This window comes from Canis aureus, chromosome 15 (assembly GCF_053574225.1).
Source record: "Canis aureus isolate CA01 chromosome 15, VMU_Caureus_v.1.0, whole genome shotgun sequence".
In the NCBI taxonomy this organism is placed as follows: domain Eukaryota; kingdom Metazoa; phylum Chordata; class Mammalia; order Carnivora; family Canidae; genus Canis; species Canis aureus.
In genome coordinates, this window is record NC_135625.1 from 48652517 (window position 1) to 48676712 (window position 24196).

General features: G+C 46.8%; 1 protein-coding gene across 6 annotated transcripts in view; it reads left to right on the forward strand.

Annotated features, from left to right (window-relative positions):
- PAXIP1 (PAX interacting protein 1) overlaps positions 1 to 24196 on the forward strand; it is a 50244-nt gene that overhangs the window by 17057 nt on the left and 8991 nt on the right. For 5 of the 6 annotated variants that reach the window (XM_077849549.1, XM_077849550.1, XM_077849551.1 and 2 more), the window contains 12 exons: positions 1239 to 1352; positions 6029 to 6667; positions 11874 to 12528; positions 12977 to 13071; positions 15860 to 15955; positions 16860 to 16997; positions 17656 to 17777; positions 18176 to 18360; positions 19400 to 19443; positions 21308 to 21378; positions 22621 to 22723; positions 23700 to 23868. In XM_077849549.1, coding sequence (XP_077705675.1) covers positions 1239 to 1352; positions 6029 to 6667; positions 11874 to 12528; positions 12977 to 13071; positions 15860 to 15955; positions 16860 to 16997; positions 17656 to 17777; positions 18176 to 18360; positions 19400 to 19443; positions 21308 to 21378; positions 22621 to 22723; positions 23700 to 23868 — 2431 coding nt within the window. The remainder of the gene's footprint in view (positions 1 to 1238; positions 1353 to 6028; positions 6668 to 11873; positions 12529 to 12976; positions 13072 to 15859; positions 15956 to 16859; positions 16998 to 17655; positions 17778 to 18175; positions 18361 to 19399; positions 19444 to 21307; positions 21379 to 22620; positions 22724 to 23699; positions 23869 to 24196) is intronic. The other variant, XM_077849554.1, reaches the window with a different exon arrangement.

Below are 24196 nucleotides of genomic sequence, written 5' to 3' on the forward strand. Positions count from 1 at the left end.
ATTAATTTGAGACAAAGTTCAGAATTCTTAACAGTTACTATAACCCTCAATCTATATAAATTACCAGGAAAAAAGCAGACTTTGTTAAATGATAATCTTAGAATTAATTAACACACCTTTTCTTATTTCTTTTGTCTCTTAGACTCTAAAATTTTATTTTTTAGAAATTATTTTTGGGGGCAGCCCCTGTGGCGCAGCGGTTTAGCGCCGCCTGCAGCCTGGGGTGTGATCCTGGAGACCAGGGATCGAGTCCCACGTGGGGCTCCCTACAGGGAGCCTGCTTCTCCCTCTGCCTGTGTCTCTGCCTCTCTCTGTCTCTATGAATAAATAAAATCTTTAAAAAAAATTATTTTTGGTAGTAACTACCCTTAGAGAAGGATAGAACAGTGGGAAAACACAAGTAGGCCTGGGTTTAGACAGACCTGGGTTTTAAAAGCCAGCTTTTCTGATGATCAGCTGTAATTTTTGTAAGTTTGTTTCCTGATCTATATAATGGGTCTAATGATTCCTACTTCGAGTGGCGGTTATAAGGATTAGGAGTATATACAAAGCACTTGGCACAGTTCCTGGCACATAGTAGGCAGGCAATAAATGGTAGCTATTTTTGTTATAGTGAAAGCCTCTTTTCCAACATGAGCCATTCTCTCTGGAGTCAACTTCATCACTTATGCAAGCATAAGAATTATTCCTTTTATGCTTGCCTTATTTCCTTTTATGTGTTAAGTAATATTTATGTTTTACCCTGAGCTTACAAATAACTATTTTTGTCTTTTTATTTTATCCATTTCATAATTAGTATTTATCTGTTAATGAGTAAGGAATTCCATAATGATTTTGATACTGCTGTTGTATTTAAACATTTTAATACATGACAGTTGTAAGGATGGAATGGTGCACCAGTTCCTTCTGTTTTTTTTTTTCCCTATTGCTTTTGTTGAAATAATCCTCCATTCATTTTTTGGAGTGTGGATATGTGTTTTCTATTCATTTGGTGACAAGGCAAAAAAGATGTCTATAGAACTATCATTGATAGGAATGAAAGTTTTTGTCATGATAAGCAAATAGCTAAAAGCTCATCTGCTATTTTTCCCACTAATACCCTTAGGTTTGTTTCATTTAATAAGAGAGAAAAGTAGATACAGCAGAGTTTGTTAAGACGTTACAGTGTATTTTAATATTAAATAGACTTGTGTAGACTGAAATGTGTGACAGAAGCTTGGTGTGTCATTCTCGCTCAGGTGTCGTCCACAGACAGGAGCGCCCTGTGGGCTTTGCTCACTTTCTACGGGGGCGACTGCCAGCTGCACCTCAACAAGAAATGCACACATCTGGTTGTTCCAGAACCAAAAGGGGTAAGCGTTTCATGTACGTTTTCCTTCTCGTACGTCATTTAAGTATTTCCAGTAATCAAATATTGTTTTGAGTTTCCTCTGAATTAATTATTAGATTCCATGTACAAAAGCTGGTTCTGTTAGTTTGTATTTTTTACACCCGGCTTCATTCCACAGAGGATGTCAGATGATTATCATTTCGATGCTAAGCCAGATGTGACCACTACCTACAAAGAAATTGGGGTTTATTTCATGGAGAAAATGGGAATGTTTTTTGAATCCCTTGAGTTTCCTTTCAAATCTAGTAAAACTTCATTTTTATTTGGGAAAATACGTATTTTTAGTCCCCTTCACAGTCTTAAAAAAGGCCTTGTACTGAGGATAACTTTGTCAGTGTGTATTTGGTGAAGTTTTCAATATTTAGGATATAAGAAAGCTCATTTATCTTGGTAATTACAGGGTTCCTATCTCTGAGCATTGGTGGGGTCCCCAGGTCAGCGGCATCAGCCTGTCTTGTGCATTTGTTAGAAATGCAGATTGTATGCCTGCCCCAGACCTCGTAAATCAGGACCTGGCGAGGGTGTGGGGAGTCCAGTTATCGGTGTCAGGCCCTCCTGGTGATTCTGGGGCGCATGAGAATGTGAGAACCACTGCTTTCTGGAAATCAAACTCTTCCTCCCAAGAACAGTTACTTACAACTTTGAGAGTCAGGGGCAGGATATTTATGGTGAGCTAATTTTCCACGCCTCCCCTCCGTGATCCCTTACTGCCTTCAGTCTAAGTCAGCGCTGTCATCCTGTTTCCCATGTGGATGCACTGCTGCGTGGGGAGAGAGGTGTGTGTGGTACCCAGCCATGGCACCGCCTCGTGTATGCAGCTTGGGACTGGTACAAACCTGTCCTGCCCAGGAGACCCCTTTCCCACGGACTTTGAGACTGAGCAGAGCTCATCCCTAAGTGTGGTTAGGCTGGTTTCTTGACACCAGATTTTGAGCTGGTGTGTGTGGTTGTTAACGTAGTACGCCACAAATCCTAAGAAGAAACGTCTACTGGGAAAATTTCAGATTTGAGTCTTAAAATTTGAGTAAAAAATTATATTTTGTACATTTTAAGAGAAGTATATGCTTTGGTTATACTATTTTATATTAGTATCTTGTAAATTTATGGCTAAAATTTTATTTAAGTGGTAGTTGAAGGGAAACAAAGTCCTTATAGCTTTTATAGCTGTGAGCAAATACTTCTGAGGAGCCAAATGATAAATTTAAGAAGCAGTATATGAGTGGGGTGGGTTTGTCAGACAGATCTGCTGATTGCACACAAAAGCCAATTGCATCTCTTCAAATACTTTTTTCCTTTTTTTTTTTTTTTTTTAATGAACAAAGAAAATGTTTGAATGGCAAACTGCCTTTCATACTCTTGAATTTTTAAAAATGTTCAGTTAAGTGGAGAAGAATGGAGGGATTTAGTAACAAAATCAACAGGACAGAGGATGCTCGTCGTTACTGGGAAGGGCTGGCTTGTGGCCGCTGCAGGCTTCGGTGTATGAAGTGTGCCCATGTGACAGAACCACACCAGCTGCCCTGCCAGGCCTCGCTGCTGGTGCCTGAGTCCGCAACATTTAATACTTTGTAATTTTGAGGATCCAAGAATTAGAATGACTTAGCTGGTAAATTAGCCTCAGCAAAGGCATTCAATTCAGCTTTGCTTTGCTGTAGGTCATTCGTGGTGTGTGCGGTGCCAGCACCCTGTGCAGACAACAGCCCAGGGCTGCCGCGGTGGCTCCCAGCACTAAGTGTGGCATTTTCCCTTTGATGTCTAAAATGCTCTGCAACTGCTATTCATGGCAGTGGTTTTATTTTTGCTATTAACAGAATTAAAATATTTCCTATTTTATCTCAACAACCATCTTTTTACCTTGGAAAATAATATCCAAACCTTATTTTGTATGTAGGTTATTGGATCATTTTGAATTTTTGCATTATTTATGTAGTTTATAAATATTTTGGTATATATCTGGACTTGATGTTTTCCTAAGACAGCTCTGTGGCTCTTTTGAAACAGGTAGTCAAATTAAAAGTGTCTAGTCTGCTATAAAAACTTACCTATGTTTACTGTGGGAGGATTGATTTAACATTTAATACTTAAATATTTCAGAATGATTTTTAGAATAAGGAATAAAAATTTTTTAAAATAAAAAAATTTTTTAAATAAAAAATTTTTATTTTAATTCCCGTTAGTTAACATACAGTGCTGTGCTAGTTTCGGGTGCACAGAAATTCAGCTCTTGCACACCTCACCCGGTGCGTGGCTTAGTGTCAGTGCGTTAAGCGTGCGGCCATCTTCATGTGTTTCTGCACGTAAGTTTATAGACGCTTATATCTTAATGAAAGATGTTACTGGTTGATAAGTAGTTTTATTGAGTTAAGCATTTAAGAGTTCCCACATGCTTTTACATTTAAGTTTAAAAACACTTGTATCTTAATAAGAAAATGCGTTACTTAAATCATGGTTTATACACAATGTAGTTTCAAGTAGGTAAGCAGTGGGGTGTGGGTGAATCAACACAGTCCTACAGAGTTGGTGGCATAGCCTTGGAAGGGGGACGTAGTTATAGATAATGAAGCCTTAAAGTGCTTTCCATACTTTCATACTGGAACCTAGGAATTCTTCTACAACAATTTAGGATATATGTGTTGACATTTAACTTCAGTTCCTCAGAGTAGCAAAACACTAAATAAACATTAGAAACAACTAGAATAAATGGCACCACACATAACTAAGCAGTAATCCGTGACACCAGAGGATTGCCTGATTGTACAGCTATGCAGCAGAGTGGCGCACTTGGGTTCAAGTGGGTAAGCCCTGGGTGTGGGATGGCTTGACAGCCAGCGTGGATGCCCTAGTGGTGGAGGTTTATCATTAGAGATGCATGAACAACATTGCAGAGGAGCCAGGGGAGGCAGGATTGCAGAAGTCGCCAGTTATTGGAGCTGGGGATGTATCTCATACCTGTCCCCACTTTTGGCTTTGTTTGAAAACGTACATTAAAAAGTTAAAAGTGCCTGTGTACAAGTATACGTATTGATGTGGGAGGTTGTTGTAATACAGTCAGTAAAAATGCATTATAAAGTATTTTTACTCTGTGACAACATGGTGCTTCTCTTAATATACATGTATGTACATGTACGTGTCTGCTCATAACAAAAATAATTAAAACTGGACACTAAAAATGTTGATTGTGGTGACCTCTCATCACGTCGTCATGATTTTATGTCCATTTTTCTTTTTGCTTTACTTGTTATTCACGTGTACTTTCCCATGACCAAGTTTTACTAACGTTTTAAAAAGGTTTAAAGTAGAATATTCTCAAAAGTAACAAAGTGAAATCCCTTAGACATGGGTGGATCTCACTCCTTTCAGGAGGCGGGTCCTGACTCCACAGCGCTGCCATTGCCCATGCCACACTGAGAGTGATCCTCTGTTCAGCTCCTCCGGTGTCGGCCCCTCTGGTGCAGTCCTGCAGACTGTCACTCCTTCACCCCTTCACCCCTGTGCAGCCAACCATAAACAGCAGTGGCACCTTGGGCCCCCTCCACAGGAAACGGATTATAGCACAGGGTCCGGACTATGTGTTTGCTAGAGAACTGCAGGCAGCCTAGGCTCTAGAAGCAGGGGTGTGAGATTTTTAGTTAAGTGAACCACAGTTACGTTTATTTTAGAGCTACTGTTTAGAGCTAATATTTGCGTATTACCTTTGCTTCATATTTCCATTATTTTTTTTTTTTAATTTTTTTTTTTTTATTTATTTATGATAGTCACACAGAGAGAGAGAGAGAGGCAGAGACACAGGCAGAGGGAGAAGCAGGCTCCATGCAGGGAGCCCGACGTGGGATTCGATCCCGGGTCTCCAGGATCGCGCCCTGGGCCAAAGGCAGGCGCCAAACCGCTGCGCCACCCAGGGATCCCCCATATTTCCATTATTATTTCCATTATTATCGTTCTGTCTACACCCTTACCTGCAGGACCACCCCTGCCCGTGAGCACACCTTTTCTGTGTGCTCACTGTGTGTGCTTCACTACATTTTGCTCACTGACGCCCCCGCCAGGCCTCATCTTGGAGTGCGTGGTACAGCTCACAGGGCTAGGGCCCTTCCCTAGGCTTATTACACATCACTCAATGGTGGCTTTGCATCGCAGTTTCCTTAGTGTTTTCTCTCTCTCCGAAGCTAAATCGTAAACCTCATTAGGTCTGAGATGTCCCTGTGAAGTGAGCTCAGTAGTCTAGACGCCTCCTTAGGAAAGCCTTCCTGACTGTGTCTGATATCCTGGAGGAACTCTGCGCCGCAGTTCCAGCTTTGTACAGGTTGTCAATAAATAAAAACTAGATTAGGTGACAGTTCCCATGGGATTGGTAGTTCTACTTTTTGCTAAAATACCTTCGTAAAAGTTAATTTTAAACAAAATCTTTTACAACTACTATTGCAGGCATGAGGCCTTCCTGAGATCATAGATCCATGATTCGTTTTGGCTCTAGTCCTGCATCTGAAAGGAGTTTAAGCTTTTCTGCGTATGAAATGACAGTCACAGGTGCTAAACATTTCAGCTGCATGCCTGTCCTAAAGTTCTGTTTTTAAATACACACTTTCAGGGACTTTGATAAAACTTACAACTTTGTGTGTGTTTATGCTTTACTTGTAGGAGAAATACGAATGCGCGTTAAAGAGAGCAAGTATCAAAATTGTTACCCCTGACTGGGTCCTGGATTGCATATCTGAGAAAACCAAAAAGGATGAAGCATTTTATCATCCTCGACTGATTATTTATGAAGAGGAAGAGGAGGAAGAAGAAGAGGAGGAGGAGGAGGTAGAGAATGAGGAACAGGATTCCCAAAATGAGGGTAGTACAGATGGAAAATCCAGCCCTGCCAGTTCTCAAGAAGGCTCTCCTTCAGGGGACCAGCAGTTTTCACCCAAATCAAACACTGAAAAATCTAAAGGGGAGTTGATGTTTGATGATTCTTCAGATTCATCACCTGAGAAACAAGAGAGGAACTTAAACTGGACCCCTGCCGAAGTCCCACAGTTGGCCTCAGCAAAACGCAGACTGCCCCCGGGAAAGGAGCCTGGGTTAATTAACTTATGTGCCAACGTGCCGCCAGTCCCAGGCAACATCTTACCTCCCGAGGTCCGGGGTAACCTCATGGCTTCGGGACAAAACCTCCAAAGTTCCGAAAGATCAGAAATGATCGCTGCTTGGAGTCCTGCTGTGCGGACGTTGAGAAACATTACTAATAATGCTGATATTCAGCAGATTAGCCGACCGTCAAATGTAGCACATGTAAGTCACTCTTTAAGAACAGAAATTTAAGTAACAGATGTTGGAGTTGGATTTTACAGTCTGTTTCAACATGGTTTGGTATTTTCTGCTTCTTCAGAACACTTAACTTACAAGCAGTGTTTGTGTGGGAACTTGTTTTACAGTTGTGTGTGTGTGTGTGTGCGTGCGTGCGTATAGTTCATGGTCTCTGAAATTCCAGCAGGGTACCAGTGATAGGGGTGCTCGCCCTGGAGGAAGGGTTTCCACTCTTACTTAGCCTAAAATGAGCAGTGGCCACAGAGAGGTGTGAAGTTGACCAGGTGTTCCTTTCTTGCTTTATTATGAACTTGATGGTAGATGAATAATGAAACATGAATTATTCATTACAGAAGCCTGAATCTGAACTGATAGTTTTATGACTGGAGCTTGTTGATGCAGAATGGACTGTAAAAGTTTTGGTAGATGTCTTTCAATTTAAGACTACAAGGAAGTAGTCAAGGTACATCGGCCTGGTGTACATTTGTGTGGGTTGTGGGACAAGGTGGCAAAGAAGAAAGACAAGTCTTCCACCCTCGTTTCAGGTGGGGAAGACAAGACAGATATGAACAAAAGGGCTTCTGGTCTGGGTGTTTTGAAGACAGTCCTTAAGGGGTCATATAATAGCCGTTGGAGGAAGGAGGCTATTTAGGAGAGGTGATCAGGGAGGGCCTCACGAAGGAGGGCGTGTGAATGACAAGGCCCATGGGGAGGACTGGGAGAGAGTTCCAGACAAAAGGGGCAGTGGCAGTGAGGACCTAGAAGTAGGCATGGATTTCCTGTGTTGTAGGGAAAGAAAGAATAATGAGACTTGAGGTAGCGGGGAGAGCTGGAGGCATTTGTAGGGATCTGTCCCCGGGGGCCCATACCATTCTCCCTTAGGGAAAGTGGTCACCTTCTGAGTGTATCTCTGGGGCTCTAGGAAGGGTGACCAAGTATGTCTTTCTTACTGCAGGTGACATTGTCATTGTTGAGTATGACTGTGGTAGTGGTTTTAGAAAGTCTTTCTTGATTACAGATGGCGTGTTAAAAATACTGTTTTCTTCCTCTCCTCCCTCCCTCGACTTAGCAGTGAGTAACTGCTAGTACGTGGTTCTTGAGACACTGGAAGGTTGTGTCGTTCAGAATAAGGTCCAAGAAAAGAAAGCCCATTCCTCAGATATCCGAAGGATGAAAAATAAGATGGGATGAGGTAATGTGTGTATGGTGTCAGAGAAGAGAGAGGAAATTGGATATGGAGAGAATGGAAGATTCTGGAATAGTTGATACACAGATCCTGGGAAGACCGAATTGTTGGATCTGGGTAGGACCTGGTTTAGGTTTGCGACCATAACCTGGAAAGTTGTGAAGAGGAAGGTGGAACTGACCAGGTCGGCAGGTGGTGGAGGGGTGGGAAAGATGATGAACAGACAGAAGGAAGGCAGAGGTGGCCAGAGCCTGACGTAGTTGGATTAGCAGTTTTGGAGGCGTGCTGGCTTTGGAGATAAAGGTTGAGGGAGAGCAGGGTTGCACACCACAACTGACGCCACCCTCTTCCTGACACCTTTAGTTTGGTCCAAACAATTTTTTGAATTTATTTACCAAAATCATGAGATTCTCTATAAAAATGGGACTTCTGGCATTTCTCAAGAAGTGGAGGAGCCAGCCAGTTATTTTGCAGTCTGAATGATGAAGTGCTTGGTGGCCGAGCAGCAAATTCTTTTGTAGTGAGGTGCCTTCAACGGGCTCGCTCCTCATGTACTTACGACCCCTGTGCCATCATTTGCTCTTGACTTGCTGGGCCCGGGAGGTCATTGAGTTGATGTGGAGGACACTGGCAGGTGACGGAGTGAGGGGCTCGGGGTGAAGAGAAGGTCCCTGAAATGAGGTGGTCAGAGTGTGGCAGGGCCAGGTGGTGCCCGTGCTCACGTGGGGTCCCCGGAGGTGAGAGGAGGAGACAGGAGGCGGAGAGAGCGCGGTGGGTGCCCATGGGCGGCAGCACCCCTGACGGGGCAGAGGGGTGGTAGAGCCGTGAGCTGTGTCCCTGTACCAGGGGGCTGTCGGGGTGGAGGTGATAGGCAGAAAGCACTGGAAAGCCAGGGGTTTGAGGCGATCGGGAGAAGGTAGCTGGGGGGCAGCCTGTCAGAAACCAGGGAGTGATGGGGAGGTCACAGGGGGAGACGCTGGGCTATGCAGGCACACCTGTCCTGTGTAGGCAGACAGGTGAAGTGTGCCCACGGGGACCTGCCTCCCGGTAGGCTTGAGACTTCAGTGGGCCAGAGTGTTGAGTCCATGGGGAGCCTTGGGAGCCCTCATGCCTCCTGGAGTTGAGGGATCAGGAATGAGCGTTCAGACTGGATGGACAGACGTGCTCCCTGCTCTTCATCCGTGGGCTCTGTGGACAGTTCTGGGATCCCTGCTGGCCTTTGCCACCGTACTCTGTGATGTCAACTTGAATCTCACGCTTCCTAAATTCGCATTTGGATATGGAATAATGTTGCGAGAGGTGGAAAGACATGATCACACCAGGGAGAGGGACGCACCCTGCAGGAGAGGCTTGACGCCCCCACCCCAGGTGCTGCCCACAGGGTGCTGCGAGGCAGGAAGCCCCCACCCCCCAACCCCCCTACGACGGCCGGGCCCAGCACTAGGGGGAGCAGCTGTGAAGAGATTTTCGGAGAGTTTTTCCACAGTGTAAGAACATGGGACGTTTTGCTGCCAGATGTGAAGAAAATGAATTTTTGAAATGTTACAAATAGAAGACAGATTTAGTTTAAAATTAGATCAGGGGTTGGGAGAAGAACATAGCTAACCATCAATCTGTTTAAATTGCAGATTTTTAGTGGTTTGGAGCCATGTTTGTATTGTAGTTCTTTATGTATTGGGCCACTCAATATATAAGTAATTTAAAGATTATCATAGTATTATATGAAGGAAAAATTCAGACTTAATGGCAAATTACGTGATTAAGCAGCTAAGAATTTTCTTTCTTTGATTCCTCGGGACTAACATGTTCAGCCACAGATCAGAGGGTTGAAAAGCCGGCTGATGAGTCCAGGTGGTGTCCTGAGAGTCACTTCACTGGGTGGCCCGCCAGGTGCCCGACTTTCCAGGCCATTGTCCATCTCACTCAGGCCAGTGCTTTTGTCCTGACCTCCATCTGCTCCCAGTTGCCCTGTGCTCACAGCCTGGCTTTCCCCAGCTTCTCAGGTTGTGATCACCACACAGAAGGTGCCCCTGCCCTCCAGGCCCCCTGCAGAGTCGTCCTGGCCATTCTGAGATGGGAGCTGAGAGGACTAGCCTTGGGCTCCAGGCTGTGGAGCGTACATGAGGGTCCCTCAGACCTACCAGAGCCCCCCCTTTGATCTGGGTGTGGGGATGCAGGGGCAAGAGCCCCGGGGCAAACGACTGGTTCCACCCTGTTCATTGTGGCAGACAGGACATGGGTGGTTTTTTCTGAGAGTAAAAATATGTACCATTCAAATGGTCCCTACTGTAAAGTGATAGAGTCCCTCCCACCCCTAACTCCTGTTTCTACTCCAGAAGCAGCCCCTGTTACTGACCTGCACTGTGTGTACAGGCTCATGCTTGATCCACAGAAATACAAGCAGGTGCTCGCCACCCTGCCCCACGTGTGATTGTGTGGAGGTGTGAGGCTTTGATTGGTGTCCTGCCATCTGGGTGTGGTGTGTGCTGAGGTCAATCTACCTCCTCTTTACAGGGTATTTTTTAAATGCTTGTAAGCATAGAGAAGAAATTGTTGCCCTATTATTTACATATTTGTTTAAAAAGTTTCTTTTCTGTTTAGAGCTCCACTGAGGAGTTTTTGAAGAATGAGGAGAACTTACAGAGATAAAGAGGTCCTACCTATGAGGTGTTTGCACGGACAGCTGTACTGAGCGCTGGTGTTTGACCCACTTCAGTTTCAGGCCCCATTGTTTCATCACTAAATCTGGAGTCTGTGTTACCTTTGCAAATTATAAAACCTTTCCATTTTGGAGTCTACTTGGATGGAAGAGATATTTTAAGATCATGTTTGAGATCTTCTTATAGCTGTGCCTTATATTAAAATTGAGTTTCTAGAGTTTTATGTAAATGGCCAAGTGTGCCTTTAATAGGATTAAGTTATATTTATTGAGTTTTAGTAAAATCTATTTGATTGTTACAGTTCTCTCAACCATGAGAAAATGGTTTCTCCTTTTTGCTCTGAGCATATTGCGAAGAAATTCCTTGTAGAAATTCCTCGTTGTTGTTTTATTCAGCACCGTACAGGATAAGAAAATAACCTACCATCTGGGGCTCTGGCATCTCCTGACTCCCTCCCACCCCTCAGCTTGTACAGAGCTCTTGGAGTACTCGTCCTTGTGAAGCAGAATGAGCTAGAAGGGAAACAGTCTGCTAGCTGGGTTTCTCTCTAGCTTGAAACACTTTTGCCACCTAAAGAGCCTCACGTCCTTTTTGAGGAAGGCTGATATGCCTGCTACACGGATGATTTTCCAGTTGGAGGAACGTTTACCATTTAAGCAAACCTGCTGTTGGTGTCTTTTCTGTCCCCTGTTGACAGAGCATGCCAGTGCCCAGGGCTTGCTGACCACAGATGAGGAGGGGCCGGGTGTTCTGGTGGGGTTACGTGCTGTCCGTGTCGGGTGCTTTCACTTGGGTAGTAGTCAAGAATTCTTGTTGCCTCTCATTGGGTAGCTTTCATTGTTGGGAAGGAGCCGAGGTTAGGCTCCTGCTTGCCATTCCCCAGAGCATCCTTGGGTTAGGAGAAGTCTGTGGAATGTTGCAGATGGGGAAAGGGTCCTGGTGAGGCCCTGTGCACTTCACATCGCACGGCGGTGCCCGGACTCCCACTCAAGGCCCCGGGAGTAAGTAGGATGCTTTTGTTTTTTCTCACCTTTTCTGGGGCAGCCCTGTCACTGTGCTCTAGAAAACACATCAGCCATGTGATGTTTGTACTAAGTCATGAGCTTATTCTATTTTACTTCTTTTCAAGTTTTGGTGGTCTCAAAATAGGAATTCACGTTATTGAAGTTGGTGATGCTTTCGTAAATATAAAATGCTGTATTGTTTTTGAAGCTTGCTGTTTGGTGCTTCCTATTTCTTTAAACATTAAGGGAATGTGGGAGATGCTCATATTCTCTCAATTAAGGGAACGTTAGTACATTTCAGTAATGATTGCTGATGATTTTGCCTAATCTTTGTTTTCTAGATCTTACAGTCCCTTTCTGCACCTACAAAAAACCTAGAGCAGCAGGTGAATCACAGCCAGCAGGGCCACGCGAATGCCAACGCAGTGCTGTTCAGCCAGGTGAAGGTGGCTCCAGAGCCACACCTGCCACAGCAGCCACCACAGCCACCACCGCCCCCACCGCCACCGCATCCAGTGCTGCACCTTCCCACCCAGCAGCTCCTGCAGCTCCAGCCGCAGCCGCAGATCTCCCAGCAGCCTTACCCTCAGCAGCAGCCACACCCCTTCCCCCCACAGCCGCTGCCCTTCCCCCAGCAGCCCCTGCACCGGCCCCAGCAGCCCCTGCAGCCCCTGCAGCCACAGCAGCAGCACGCCCTACAGCAGCAGCTGCACCAGCTCCAGCAGCACCAGCTCCAGCAGCAGCAGCTGGCACAGCTCCAGCAGCACAGCCTACTGCAGCAACAACAGCTCCAGCGTCTACAGCAGCAGCAGCAGCAGCACGTGCAGAGCCAGACACCCCAGGCCCTGCCACACCAGGCACAGCCCCCACAGCCCCAGCACCAGCCTCTGCAGCAGCCCCTTCAGCAGCCTCCGCAGCAGCACCAGCCCCAGCCACCCCTGCAGGCCCCACAGCAACCACAGCACCAGCTCTTCGGACACGACCCAGCAGTAGAAAGTGAGTTGTGTGGAATTTATCTGCCTTTTCTGAAAGTCTCGTACTTCTTTAAATGCTGAGAGAGCGGGTTTGAGCATGGGGTGAGGATTCACATCAGAATCTTGCACCCAATGAAGGACTTGGTTATGGAGGAGGTGTATGGTCTCTGCAGCTGGGGACGGCATCCCCCTCGAAGTGCATGTCAGTGTCCTCCAGGAGGAGAGTTGTCCCGAGGGCTGACACAGACGTTAACTCTGTTGGTTTCATTTTTAGTTGTGAATATAGACAGTACAGCTAATGTATTCATAGCAGTCTTTCCAGTGTAGTACTCAGGCTGCTGGTGGATGTGTCCTGGTCAAGAGTGATTCACTTCATAGATTCAGATTAAACTCAGCAGAATGAACACTTTAGTTTTTGTGCACGTCCGCATATTCATGGGGTTTTACTTTTCTTGTATAATTTGTGCCAGTTCCAGAAGAAGGCTTCTTACTGGGATGTGTGTTTGCGATTGCGGATTATCCAGAGCAGATGTCTGATAAGCAGCTGCTGGCCACCTGGAAAAGGGTGAGTCGTGCTTAAAGAAGTAAACTTTGTCCTGAAGACTCTCCTCTCCGAATATAACCTGAGCTTCATTCACTTGGCTGCCCTGACACATGCACATCTGTGTTTTGAAAGTATTATGGGCATTCTGTTTTATAAGATTTTATTTATTCATGAGAGACACAGAGAGGCAGAGACACAGGCAGAGGGAGAAGCAGGATCCCTGTGGGGAGCCCGATGTGGGACTTGATCCCAGGACCCCGGGATCATGCCCTGAACCCAGGGCAGACTTTCAACCGCTGAGCCACCCAGACGTCCGTATTACAGGCATTCTTATTCATATTCTCTGTGACCTTAGGCAAACCACTTTTTTGGGCTTCATTATTGGTTTAGCTGTAAGGGGAAATGTTGGACTTTATCATTCTTCAGATTTTTTCAGTTCAGATTCAAAGGGGTACAAGCTATTTGTATGTAACTGGGGACGTAAGAGTAAGACCAGGATTTTGGTGCCCTGGAATAGGAACCGTCAGCTTCCATGTGCCTTCATCATTTCTGTCTCTAAAGGCAAGTGCTGGAAAATCTTAGAGACTCCAGCTGGGAAGGTCTCTAGTTGTGAACTGTAGTCCTTGTATTGCTTATTTTGTATGGTGGCCTTTAAAGAAAAGGAGAAAAAAATACTTTGCTCTTCAGTGTCACAAATCAAAACAGACTCAAATTTAAAAGAAAAAATGAGTTTAAGTATGTTTCCAGTATACTTTGAATGTGCTTCCCTCTGAGTGTTCCTGTTGTTCAAACCCTGCTCTGTGCCAAGCATTCGGTAAGACACGGGACGTTGATGAATGTACAAGATTGAGAAAACTGTGTATCAGTTGGAGAAATAGCCATCTGTCCAGGGTATGAGGAGGCAGGATGGCCGGTACAAGGAGAGCTGTAAGACAGAATATCATCCTTTGGCTGAACGCAGCATGAGGGCCAGTCTCGGGCCAGGGGCCTCAGAGCTTGGGGCCAGGAGGGTGTCATGAGTCAGGTGCCTCATGGGCAGCTGGAAGTAATCAAGTGGTGTCTTCAGAGTTCTCAGGAAAAGTGACGCTGGCCGAAAATGGCATGTCCAGTCTGTGTGACGCATGGCGCTGGAAAGGGCGGTGTCCTCGGACTTCCACCATCAGCTCTCCCTCTGTGCAGAGACAGGAAGGGAAGTGTTAGGCCGAGAGTGGAGGGAGGTGCCAGACAGATATGAAAGTGAGGGTGGGGAGGAGCCAGCCTCAGCTGGAGCAGGAAGAGCGGTCTCCAGGGGCAGCACAAGGTAGAGAGGGTGCTGCCAGGCCTCTCAGTGTGCTTGATCGATGACATACTGATCGGTGACATACCATCTGCTGCACCTTAGTGACTTGGAGCAGCAACGCCTGTCACCTTGCTGTTCCCTCATAGGTGGGAGACACGGCCGGTGGTGCCACAGGGTGTCTGGGTTCAGGCTCTCTGCTGAGGTGCTGTCAGTGGGTGGAGGGGGCCTCTAGGCTTCATTGCACAGGCCCCTCCCTAGGCCTGGGGTAGCCCTGGGTTCTCCCAGGGTGCGGGACCTAAGGCAGAGCAAGGAGGGAGCCACCGCGTGTCTCATGACTGTCTTAGAAGCCGCACGTAGTCACTCCATCATAGTCTGTTGGGCCAGCAGGTTCCCAGGCGAGGGGCCTGGGCTCAGCTCTGAAGGGAGGTGCACCTGGGGATTTGTGGGCAGTGTTTTAACCACCACGATGTCCTTCTTTGGGCAGTTTGAGAGTGACCTAGAGATACTCAGGAAGGGAAGAAGAGGCGGGAGGGAGGGAGTTTGGCCCTGGACTAGCCTTGGGGAGGGGCGCGTACAGTGGTCGACCCAGTGTCTGAGCTTCGGGGAATTAAATCCCAGAGACTCACTCCAACGAGAATGGTGATGTGGCCAGATGAGGAAGGCTGGGGGCAGGAGTGTTCCAGGCGGTAGGAGGTCAGGAGATGCGGAGCAGGTAGGCTACATTAGTGATTTCCAGAAGACATGGCAGGAGCACGGTGTGGCTTCTGCTGGGGAGCGAGAACCAGTGGAGTGGGAAGTGGGTGTTTCCGTCACGCCTTATGAAACTGTAGACGAACTGCTATAATAACTGAATATAAAAAATAAATGAAGCAGGATGGTTTTGCGGGCAGAAATTTTATCATAGTGCAGGTCTCTCTCTTGTGGTGCACAGTTGTTTGGACTCTCAGCAGCGCTGGCCTGCACGCAATGCCCATGGTCAGACCTGGGGCAGGCCCTCCCCCAGCTCATGATCACCATGAAATGCCCCTTCTTAGTAGTCACTAACTTCATACTGCTTTTTCTTCTTTCTTTTTAATAAGGGCCCTTAACCAGGGTTGCTCTGCCTGCCATGGCATGTTTGGCCATGTGTGAGGATGGTTCTAGTTGTCACACGTTGGGGGAGTGGGTGTTGTTGGTGTCCAATGGGTACAGTCAGCAGCGCGGCCAGTTCACAGCACAGCCTCAGGTGGTCTAAGACATCAGCAGTGCCAGGTGGAGAAAACCCAGTTTCAGAAAGAGAACATTGTGTTTCTCATCTCTTTCCTTCTGGAAATTCAGATTAAATGAGTGCTGGAGTTCATTTTTATTTCATGGTGCTGGGTAGAAAACCTGGTAAATACAACCAACATATACACATATTACACTTTGGTGAAATACACTGTAAAAAATAAACAGTGGACTTGTTTGATAGCAGTCTAATCTGAAATAATAATTCTCTGTTCTCCTGAGTCCATGAAGTTGATTACGACTTTGGGTCTTGTGTGTGTCCAGATAATCCAGATGCATGGCGGTGCTGTGGACCCTACATTCTCAAGCCGGTGTACACACCTTCTGTGTGAGAGTCAGGTCAGCAGTATGTATGCACAGGTGAGTAGCGTGGCCTCAGCTGCTACTGCAGCAGTGTCCCTTTTCACAGACCGTCTAAGGATTCTAGAGACCGGTGTCTGGAGAGGAACTTTTTTCTACCTCTAAAAGTAGGGAAGTGCCTTCTTAGTAATTTTCATCAGTCTTTGGTGGGACGGATATGTTTGTGGATGGAGAAAGTTCAGGACACCCCTGGTAGTGTTAAGGAAAGGACACAGGCCTTTGGCTCGCTTCAAAGCTGCACTGACTGAATGGGGGGCGGTTGCAGGATTTCCCACTATTGTGGGGCTATGTACGCAGGGCTGGACTGAACGTCTGTAACGCCCCCTGGGGCACGGTCCCCTTGTCCATCCCCTGAAGTGCCATCTCTTCTCCTTTCCTGACAATGTGGTTATTAGTGGATAGACCGCGGTCAGTAGGTGTGTGGTGAATGGCCTCCCACAAACTCCTCTTAAACACGGTAACCATATACTGGATCCCCTTTCTAACTAAAAATGTGGCCATGCTCGTGACGGTTTTTTTTTTCTCTCTGTGGTTAATTTTTAAGTGGGTAATTATATTTTTTTCGAACTTGTTATCATTGGGGCTTCTGTGTTCTGAAGGGAAATGTTAATTTGGTGATCATAGACTTCTCATGCCACAATTGAAGTTATTTTGGAGGCCATTGTAAAATGTTGCTTTGGTCCCTGTCACAGGCTATTGGTGTGTAGGTGGCCACATTCATAGTTGTGTGGAAGTCAGCCTGCTCCTGTGTTGTCACTTAGGTAAATCGGGTGCTCTGTGTCACGTGATCCCCATGGGGCTTCTGTAAAGGTGTCACTGTAGTTATACAGCCTGACAACTGGGTATTTAATCCTGCAGCTGCAAACACCCCGGCACAGCAAACCTGTGATTTTGTGTTTGGTAGGCGATCAGGGAGAGGAAGAGATGTGTCACTGCGCACTGGCTGAACACGGTCTTGAAGAAGAAGAAACTGGTGCCGCCTCACCGTGCCCTGCATTTCCCGGTGGCATTCCCCCCCGGAGGAAAGCCATGCTCCCAGCACGTAAGGGACACCCCTCTGCTTCGTGCTCGTTCTCCTCCTCCCTCAAAGTGGCCCCACACTGCCTTTGTCTCCCACGTGGGCCCCAGGGTACCGGTCCCGGTGCACTCCGCCTGGCCCCGGCTCCAGAGGGCCCGAGTGGCGCCAGTACCTCACTTCCTGTGTTCCTTCAAACCGGCAGTTTCCTGTGGAGCAGAATTTAACCACGTCTCTCAAATCTGTAACACTACTTAAAATCCAAAAGTAAAGCAGGCGCCTTGCACCGGGAGTGGCCCCTGCAGGCAGGACCTGATTCATAGTTGTAGGTTCTCACTCAGACATTCTCAAAATTGGCATCAGTGAGAATGAAGAACTGGCTGAGTGTTTACGTGCTTAGTAAAACAGTTTTGTTAGAATGATCTGAACGGTGTCCTGTTAACACAAGAGAGGCGTTCCCATAGTTGGTGTCCTGATTCCCAGCTCTCCCTCTGATGGCTCCGCATGAACCCTGTTTACCACAAAGTGCCGATTTTGACGCTCGTCGGAGTGGCGTTACGGCCTCTGTGCAGAAATGTCCAGCGGAGGCTGAAAATACATGCGCATAAAGCAGGCCCAGAGAAGGAGGTGTTTGCGGGTTAGATCACTGCTGCGTTTTGGCCTTATTTGCTCTCTTTGTGCTTAGATTATTTCTGTGACTGGATTTGTCGACAGTGACAGAGACGACCTGAAGCTAATGGCTTGCCTGGCGGGCGCCAAGTACACAGGCTACCTGTGCCGCAGCAACACGGTGCTCATCTGCAAAGAGTAAGTGCGGCTCTGGGATTCCCATGGCGAACTGCCTTCTTGCGTTTCTGAGCACAGCCTGGCGTTGCTGGGAGTTTGCAAATCGATGTTTGTTAGAACAAGGGCAGTGATAGCAGAAGTGTCTATAAAACAGATGTCTATTTCTAACAGAAATTAGATGAATTAGGGAGATGAGAACTAATTAGGTAGTGGGAATAAGGTAAACCTTTTGAAGTAGTGGATAACCTGGTGACCCAGCAGGAGCCCTGGGACGTGTCCTGAAATGACCAGCTGGAGGTTATCATCACCTGTGCTAAGATACCCCTGGTATTTCTATGTTGTTGAAAATAAACATTATTTTGAACAATAGACAAGTCTAACATTTAAAAAAAAATCTTTTTTCTTTAAAAAAAAAAAAGACCAATTGGTTTAAAGTATGAAAAAGCCAAGGAGTGGAGGATACCCTGTGTGAATGCCCAGTGGCTTGGCGACATCCTCCTGGGGAACTTCGAGGCGCTGAGGCAGGTGCACTACGGCCGCTACACGGCGTTCAATCTGCAGGAGCCATTTGCCCCGACGCAGCATCTGGTTTTAAATCTTCTGGGTAAGTGGAGTTTCACGGGCTGTCAGACGAAGAGGGTTACACATGCTCCTTCCGCTTCTTTCTGACCTGAGGCATGGTCGCGGCACTAGCTTTCCCATTGTTTGTAATTGACATCATTGCCTGTCTCCTAACCCCCCCTCCACTCCACCCTGCGCAGGGGTTCCTTCTGGTTTGCTGTGCTTGTTCACCTTTATAGTAGATGCTTACAGCTGGGGGGAGCACTGTTATCTCTTCAGCCAGCTTGGGCTTCTCCAAAACACCCCCACCCCATGGAATGTGCCCTGCTTTCTCTCCTTCCTTTGTAAGTGAGCACCCCAACTCCTCCCCTTGCCCTTGCTGGACCTTGGGCAAGCATGTGCGTGCCTGCTGCTGCTCCTGGACTGTGGCCTCCTGCTCCTGGGGTCCGTTACAGCACTTGGTTCTGCTGCACATGCTTAACTGAACGCACCCAAGGAAATGATCATTCAGGCTTTGCTTTCATATGCTTGCTTTTTAAAAGCTCATTCAGCTGGATTTTTGGATGGCTTTAATCATGAGAAAGTTCTTCATTTTGAGCCATAATCTCCCTCCCTGGGACATATGTGCCCATCTGCCTTCGGTTTTGAAATGAAAGCATTGCAAAGACTCATCCTCCTTCCCCGAAGCATTTAGTTCGGCTGTTGTGGGGGGGGGGGGGGCGGGGGGAGGGACGTGCTGTGTCCTTCATGCTGGGCTCCTGTTGCCATAGGGGATTGTGGCTCCCAGACATGGCCGGTGGCCCCCAGACTGGGCCATGGAACAGCTTTGCTTTAGGCCCCTGTCACTGCTCCTCGTCTAGAGGATGCTGGGTACTGAACTCCCTGAGCACAGCTCCAGAGCTGCTTGCTGCACTCCCTCACCTGCCCTTGTACTGGAAGCATCAGCACAGTCTTTATATGCATCCTTGATAAGTGCCCATGAGGCCACCTATGTGTCGAAGGCTAACCCCAGAAAAGGGTTTCACAAACAGGCTTTTCCAATTCAACAGTGTGTTGTAAAAATAACTTGTTTCTCTCTCTAGATGCTTGGAGAGTCCCACTGAAGGTGTCGGCAGAGTTGCTGATGGTAGGTTGAGTCTTTGGCCCAGTCGCTTAGGCCGTCACATCGTAGAAACATGCAGTGGGTATAGATTTGTATTTGTCAGTTAAAAACTCTTCAACTTGTTAGCATAACAAATGAAGTTGTATCTTCTCGCTTCTCATAAAGTGTTTAGCACACCTTGGGTCTTTCCCCCCTCAGTTGATGGTATTGTCCCTTGTAGGTACTTACACACAGAGAAGCTCGGTTGGCTTCAGAGCAGAGAGTAGAGGAGGAAGTAGGACAAGTGCCCACCTTGTCTCTGTCACCTGTGCAGGCTGGGAGCCTGAAAGCAGCCCTAGCAGCTCTGACTCATTCTGGGCTGCAGAGGAGATGAGGTTGGCCTGGCCAGGTCGGGGGAGGTCTCTGATTCAGGACTAGGAGCAGGTGTGAGTGCCAGCGGATGCTGTGTAGCTGGGGGCCATCTCTGATGGTGGCATGTGCATTGTATTTTCTGGTGTGTTTCCGTGTCACAGCTCAGTAATGTCACACTGTAGAACATGTCTCCTGCTCACGGTCACTGCTGACACTCCTGCCACCATGAGGGCAGCTATGGTTTCGTTGTTGGTGGTAGTAGGGCTTCGTGCGTGTTACCATATGTACCCATCTGGGTTGTTTCATTAATGGACTTCTGTATCACGTGCCCACTGATGTTCAGTGCATCCCTGAGAGCTACAGAGGAGATTGAGGGTTTGTGTCCCCTAAACACCAACTGAGGAGAGGGCTCCTGTCAGGATTCCCTAGTAGTGTCTCAGCCTGTGCTCTGATTGAGGGCTTGCCCGGCTGTTTTCCAGATCTAACCTGGAAGCCGCTGATGATCATCAGTCTCTTTCCTTCATGCTCATGATCATGTGCTCACATGGGTTTGTTTTTCTTTGCTTAAACTCATAATTATGATTTTAATAAAACATGACCAGCCCTGACACATCAGCAAAAGCCAATATTCTCCTAATTCCTTTGGAGGAAAGAAATGTTGAGTGGCTTTTAAGGTGAGGCTGGGAACGTGGTCATGAGTTCTTCCCTTCCCAGACCCCTCTTTCTCTGTGGCTCTGTGTCAGCAATTACAGAGCTCTGGGTTTCTTGTTGCTGACACGTCGTGGTATGGACACTTGCGAGTGCTTGCTGGCTGCAGAGAGCTGAGGGTGGTCTCCTTGTCACAGTGGCAGTGAGAGAAAGTAGAGCCTGGTCCCATGTGTGACTGGGCGAGGAGGTCCCAGGTGTTTTCTGTAGATGTGCTGCCTTCTGTTGTGGTCTTCTATATACAGCAGCTGTGTTTAGAAAGTGTTAAGGTCAGTTAATAAGATAGGTAGTGGTTTCACACAGTAAAATAGACACAGTGTCTCTGGAAGCAGTTCTGGGAAAGCTACCCTGCGGCACCTGGTCTTGTGCTCAGCAGTGTTGCTCATCTGCCCAGTGTGAACCGCTATAGGCAGGATTTCTGCTTGAGGAGTAGTCGTTTTCCAGGGAATGTAACTGCAGTGAGAATGTTTTCCAAATTCCAAAGTGGGACACAAGACATGTTGGAAGTAAAAACTGCCATGCAGTATTGAAGGTGGAGGACTGCATGTGCAGCATGGGGGGGTGGGGGAGACGGAGACCTCCTCAGGGCATCTGAGGACCGGGAGGCTTGGGGAGCCTGGAAGGCAGGCTGAGAGGTACACAGAGGTTCTGGAAAGCCCTCCTGCTCCTGGATGGAGACTTCCTTGTCACTCTTCTGGGCTAATGCTAGTTTTGATGCAGTGGAGAGCATGAATTAATGTAGGAGAGGGGTTGGTTATGTGACACATAAATCTCTTGGAAGCTCCCGTGTTACTTGTGAGAGTGATTAAAGTGAGTGATATTTTAATTACAGAGTATGAGACTACCTCCCAAACTGAAACAGAATGAAGTGACCAACATCCAGCCTTCTTCCAAAAGAGCCAGGTATGAATGGTCCCATACGTCTCTTGTGCTTGGTTATTGTTTACAGGGCTGTTTTAGAAACTGGTCACAACTGGGGAAATTTCTGAACATTTCACAATAAATTGGATTTGTTTATTGCTTCACAACTTTGTTGTGATTGGGATATAAAGGTGGGTAGACAAGTATTTCTTTTTTATTAAAGAAAAAAAGAATCTTTTCATTTTTTTTAATTTTATTTTTTAAAGCAAAACTTTATCAGAACCTCAGTTAAAGTATAGCTGCTGTAGCAGAGCAGGTGGGAGGCCTGGGTGGGCTGGCTGTGCCAGTGTGTATGGGACTGTGCCCTCCGGGCACGCCCTGTGACTCAGGTGGGCAGGGGCCAAGACCCCTTTGGAAGGACATATGTGGTGCACTGGTCTCACCTGCTAAAAACCTGGTTGGCCAGTACGGGTCAGTAATGAAGTCCTGCCTTATGTGATTAGTAAGGCACAGCAGATACAGGTTGAACTAGGGAGTTTTCTTCTTCATCCATGAGTCTGGAAAAGCCCTTATTTCTGAGCTGGACTTGGCAAACCACAGTTTACCTGCTTGGGCTGCCCTGTGCAGTCACAACCTTCTCATCTCTCCGCTGCTCTGCATCATACTCCTTCCACCCCACATTACAGTCTGTGAATTACAGAAGTATTCAGTAGCATCCTAATTGTGTGACTTTATAAATTTTTAAGAGAGAGAGCGTGAGCAGTGTGGGATGGGCAGAGGGAGAGGGAGAATCTTAAGCAGATTCTGTGCCCGGTGCACAGTCTGACCTGAGGCGTGATCTCATGGCCTCAGGATCAAGACTTGAGCTGAAATCAAGAGTTGGATGCTCAAAATCAAATCAAATAAACCTTAAAAAATTATTTTACCTGGATGATTTCAAATGTAAGCTCAGAGTGGAATTGAAAATTTTAAGGATATGTAAAGACTGATTGAATTTAAAATGTGTGCTTAAGTCAGATGGCTTGTTTTGAGCCTTTTGGTGTAAGATGGGGGTGAGTAAAGGGCGTGTGAGACTCGGCTGCAGCTCCCGGGACGCTGGCTGGGTAAAAGGGGTGACTGTGTAAATGGTGGGAAGAAAAGACAGGTACCACTCATTTTCCTTTACAGAAAAATCCCCACATGGTTAAAGCTCTGGACAGTTGTTAAAACTATTAAAATCCCTTGTTGGCTAAAGAACATTTTTATTCTAAGTAAAGTCACCTTTCTGTTCTATTTATTTTATAGAATCGAAGATCTGCCACCTCCCACTAAAAAGTTAACACCAGAATTGACTCCTTTTGTGCTTTTCACGGGGTTTGAGCCTGTCCAAGTCCAACAATATATTAAGGTAAAATTATATTCTGCTTTCTCTGAGGGTCTTTAGCTTTGTGCTTTTCTGTGTTTATTTGCTTTAGGATAGCAGTTTATTAAAATAACATTTAATCAGGAATACCCTTTTACCACAGTCTTTACAGCATATGTTTATAAAGTAGTTGTATTTCTTACAATAACAAGTGGTCATGAAATTGTTAATGAGTCTTCAGCTTGTTCTGTGCTTTTTATAGTTAGTTTTATACTTAGACCCTTGCTTTAATAGAAAAATATGACTGGTGATTAGAGCAAGACCCATATTTATAGTCACGTGAACATGCAAGCCTGCTTGCGCGCCATCATCCTAGAACCCCCAGCGTAGGGGGTATGCCTGCCACTCTGCGTCTCCCACTGAAGCCACAGGCCACAGCGTGGAGGGCTCTGGGGGAGTTGGGTTCGTGTGTGCTTGGATACTAGGTGGGAACGCGACCTTACAGACGCGTCCTGGAACAGCAGCTTCCCATGGGCAGGGCGGGGCGAGGATTGCGGTTTCAAGTCGGCCTGCATCGTGTTTGATTTGTATGTTGTGCTTTCGGTTTTTTAAAGGAAAAGAAACAGTTACAAATGCTGTTGTAAGTTTAGTGCAATTTTTAATTTTTTTACTTTTACAATTGGGTGTAGTCACTGACCTCTTGTTCACTTGTTCGTGTCTTCTCATCACATCTCTGCTAGGAGTCTGTGAAACCAGAGACTGTATGTCACTGTGCTTCATCAGCACCCGTTTCAGCTATAAGCTTGGGCACATTCACACCTTTCATGAGATGTGCTGCCTGGTTCTGGGGCACTTTATCTGTTAGGGATGTGGTGTCTGACGGAGAAGTGCTCTTTTTATCGGGGTTTGTGTGGACTTTATTACAGACACGTGCACCGTCAGCACCATTGTGCCGTCTGTGCCGCGCTGTCGGGTGGCCCGTACCCCTGCGCTCATCTCTGCTCTGTGCTCCTGCCTTTAGAAGCTCTACATTCTCGGGGGCGAGGTTGCCGAGTCCGCGCAGAAATGCACACACCTCATCGCCAGCAAAGTGACGCGCACGGTGAAGTTCCTGACGGCTATCTCTGTGGTGAAGCACATCGTGACCCCAGAGTGGCTGGAGGAGTGTTTCAAGTGTCAGAAGTTTATTGGTAGGTGGTGGTGTCACTGCCTTAGTTTTTCATGCTAAAAACTGACCTCCCCCCCCCCGCATTTTCATCCCAAGAAACATCTAGTTTGCTTTTTTTCCTGAGAACTCACCATTGAATTGACAAATAACTGGCTGTGACATGGAAGGAATTTGATATTTTTGCATCATACTATGAAATGGAAAGGTTGTGGTCATTTGGACAGCGTTAGGGGAAAATAAGCTCTCTGCCACTGCTGTTTTGTTCCTGGTCAGTGCACCTTGTTTGGACACTGGCTGTAGAGTGCGATTCTCCCACACAGTGGTGTCCATGAGTGTCTTGGTGCAGTTCT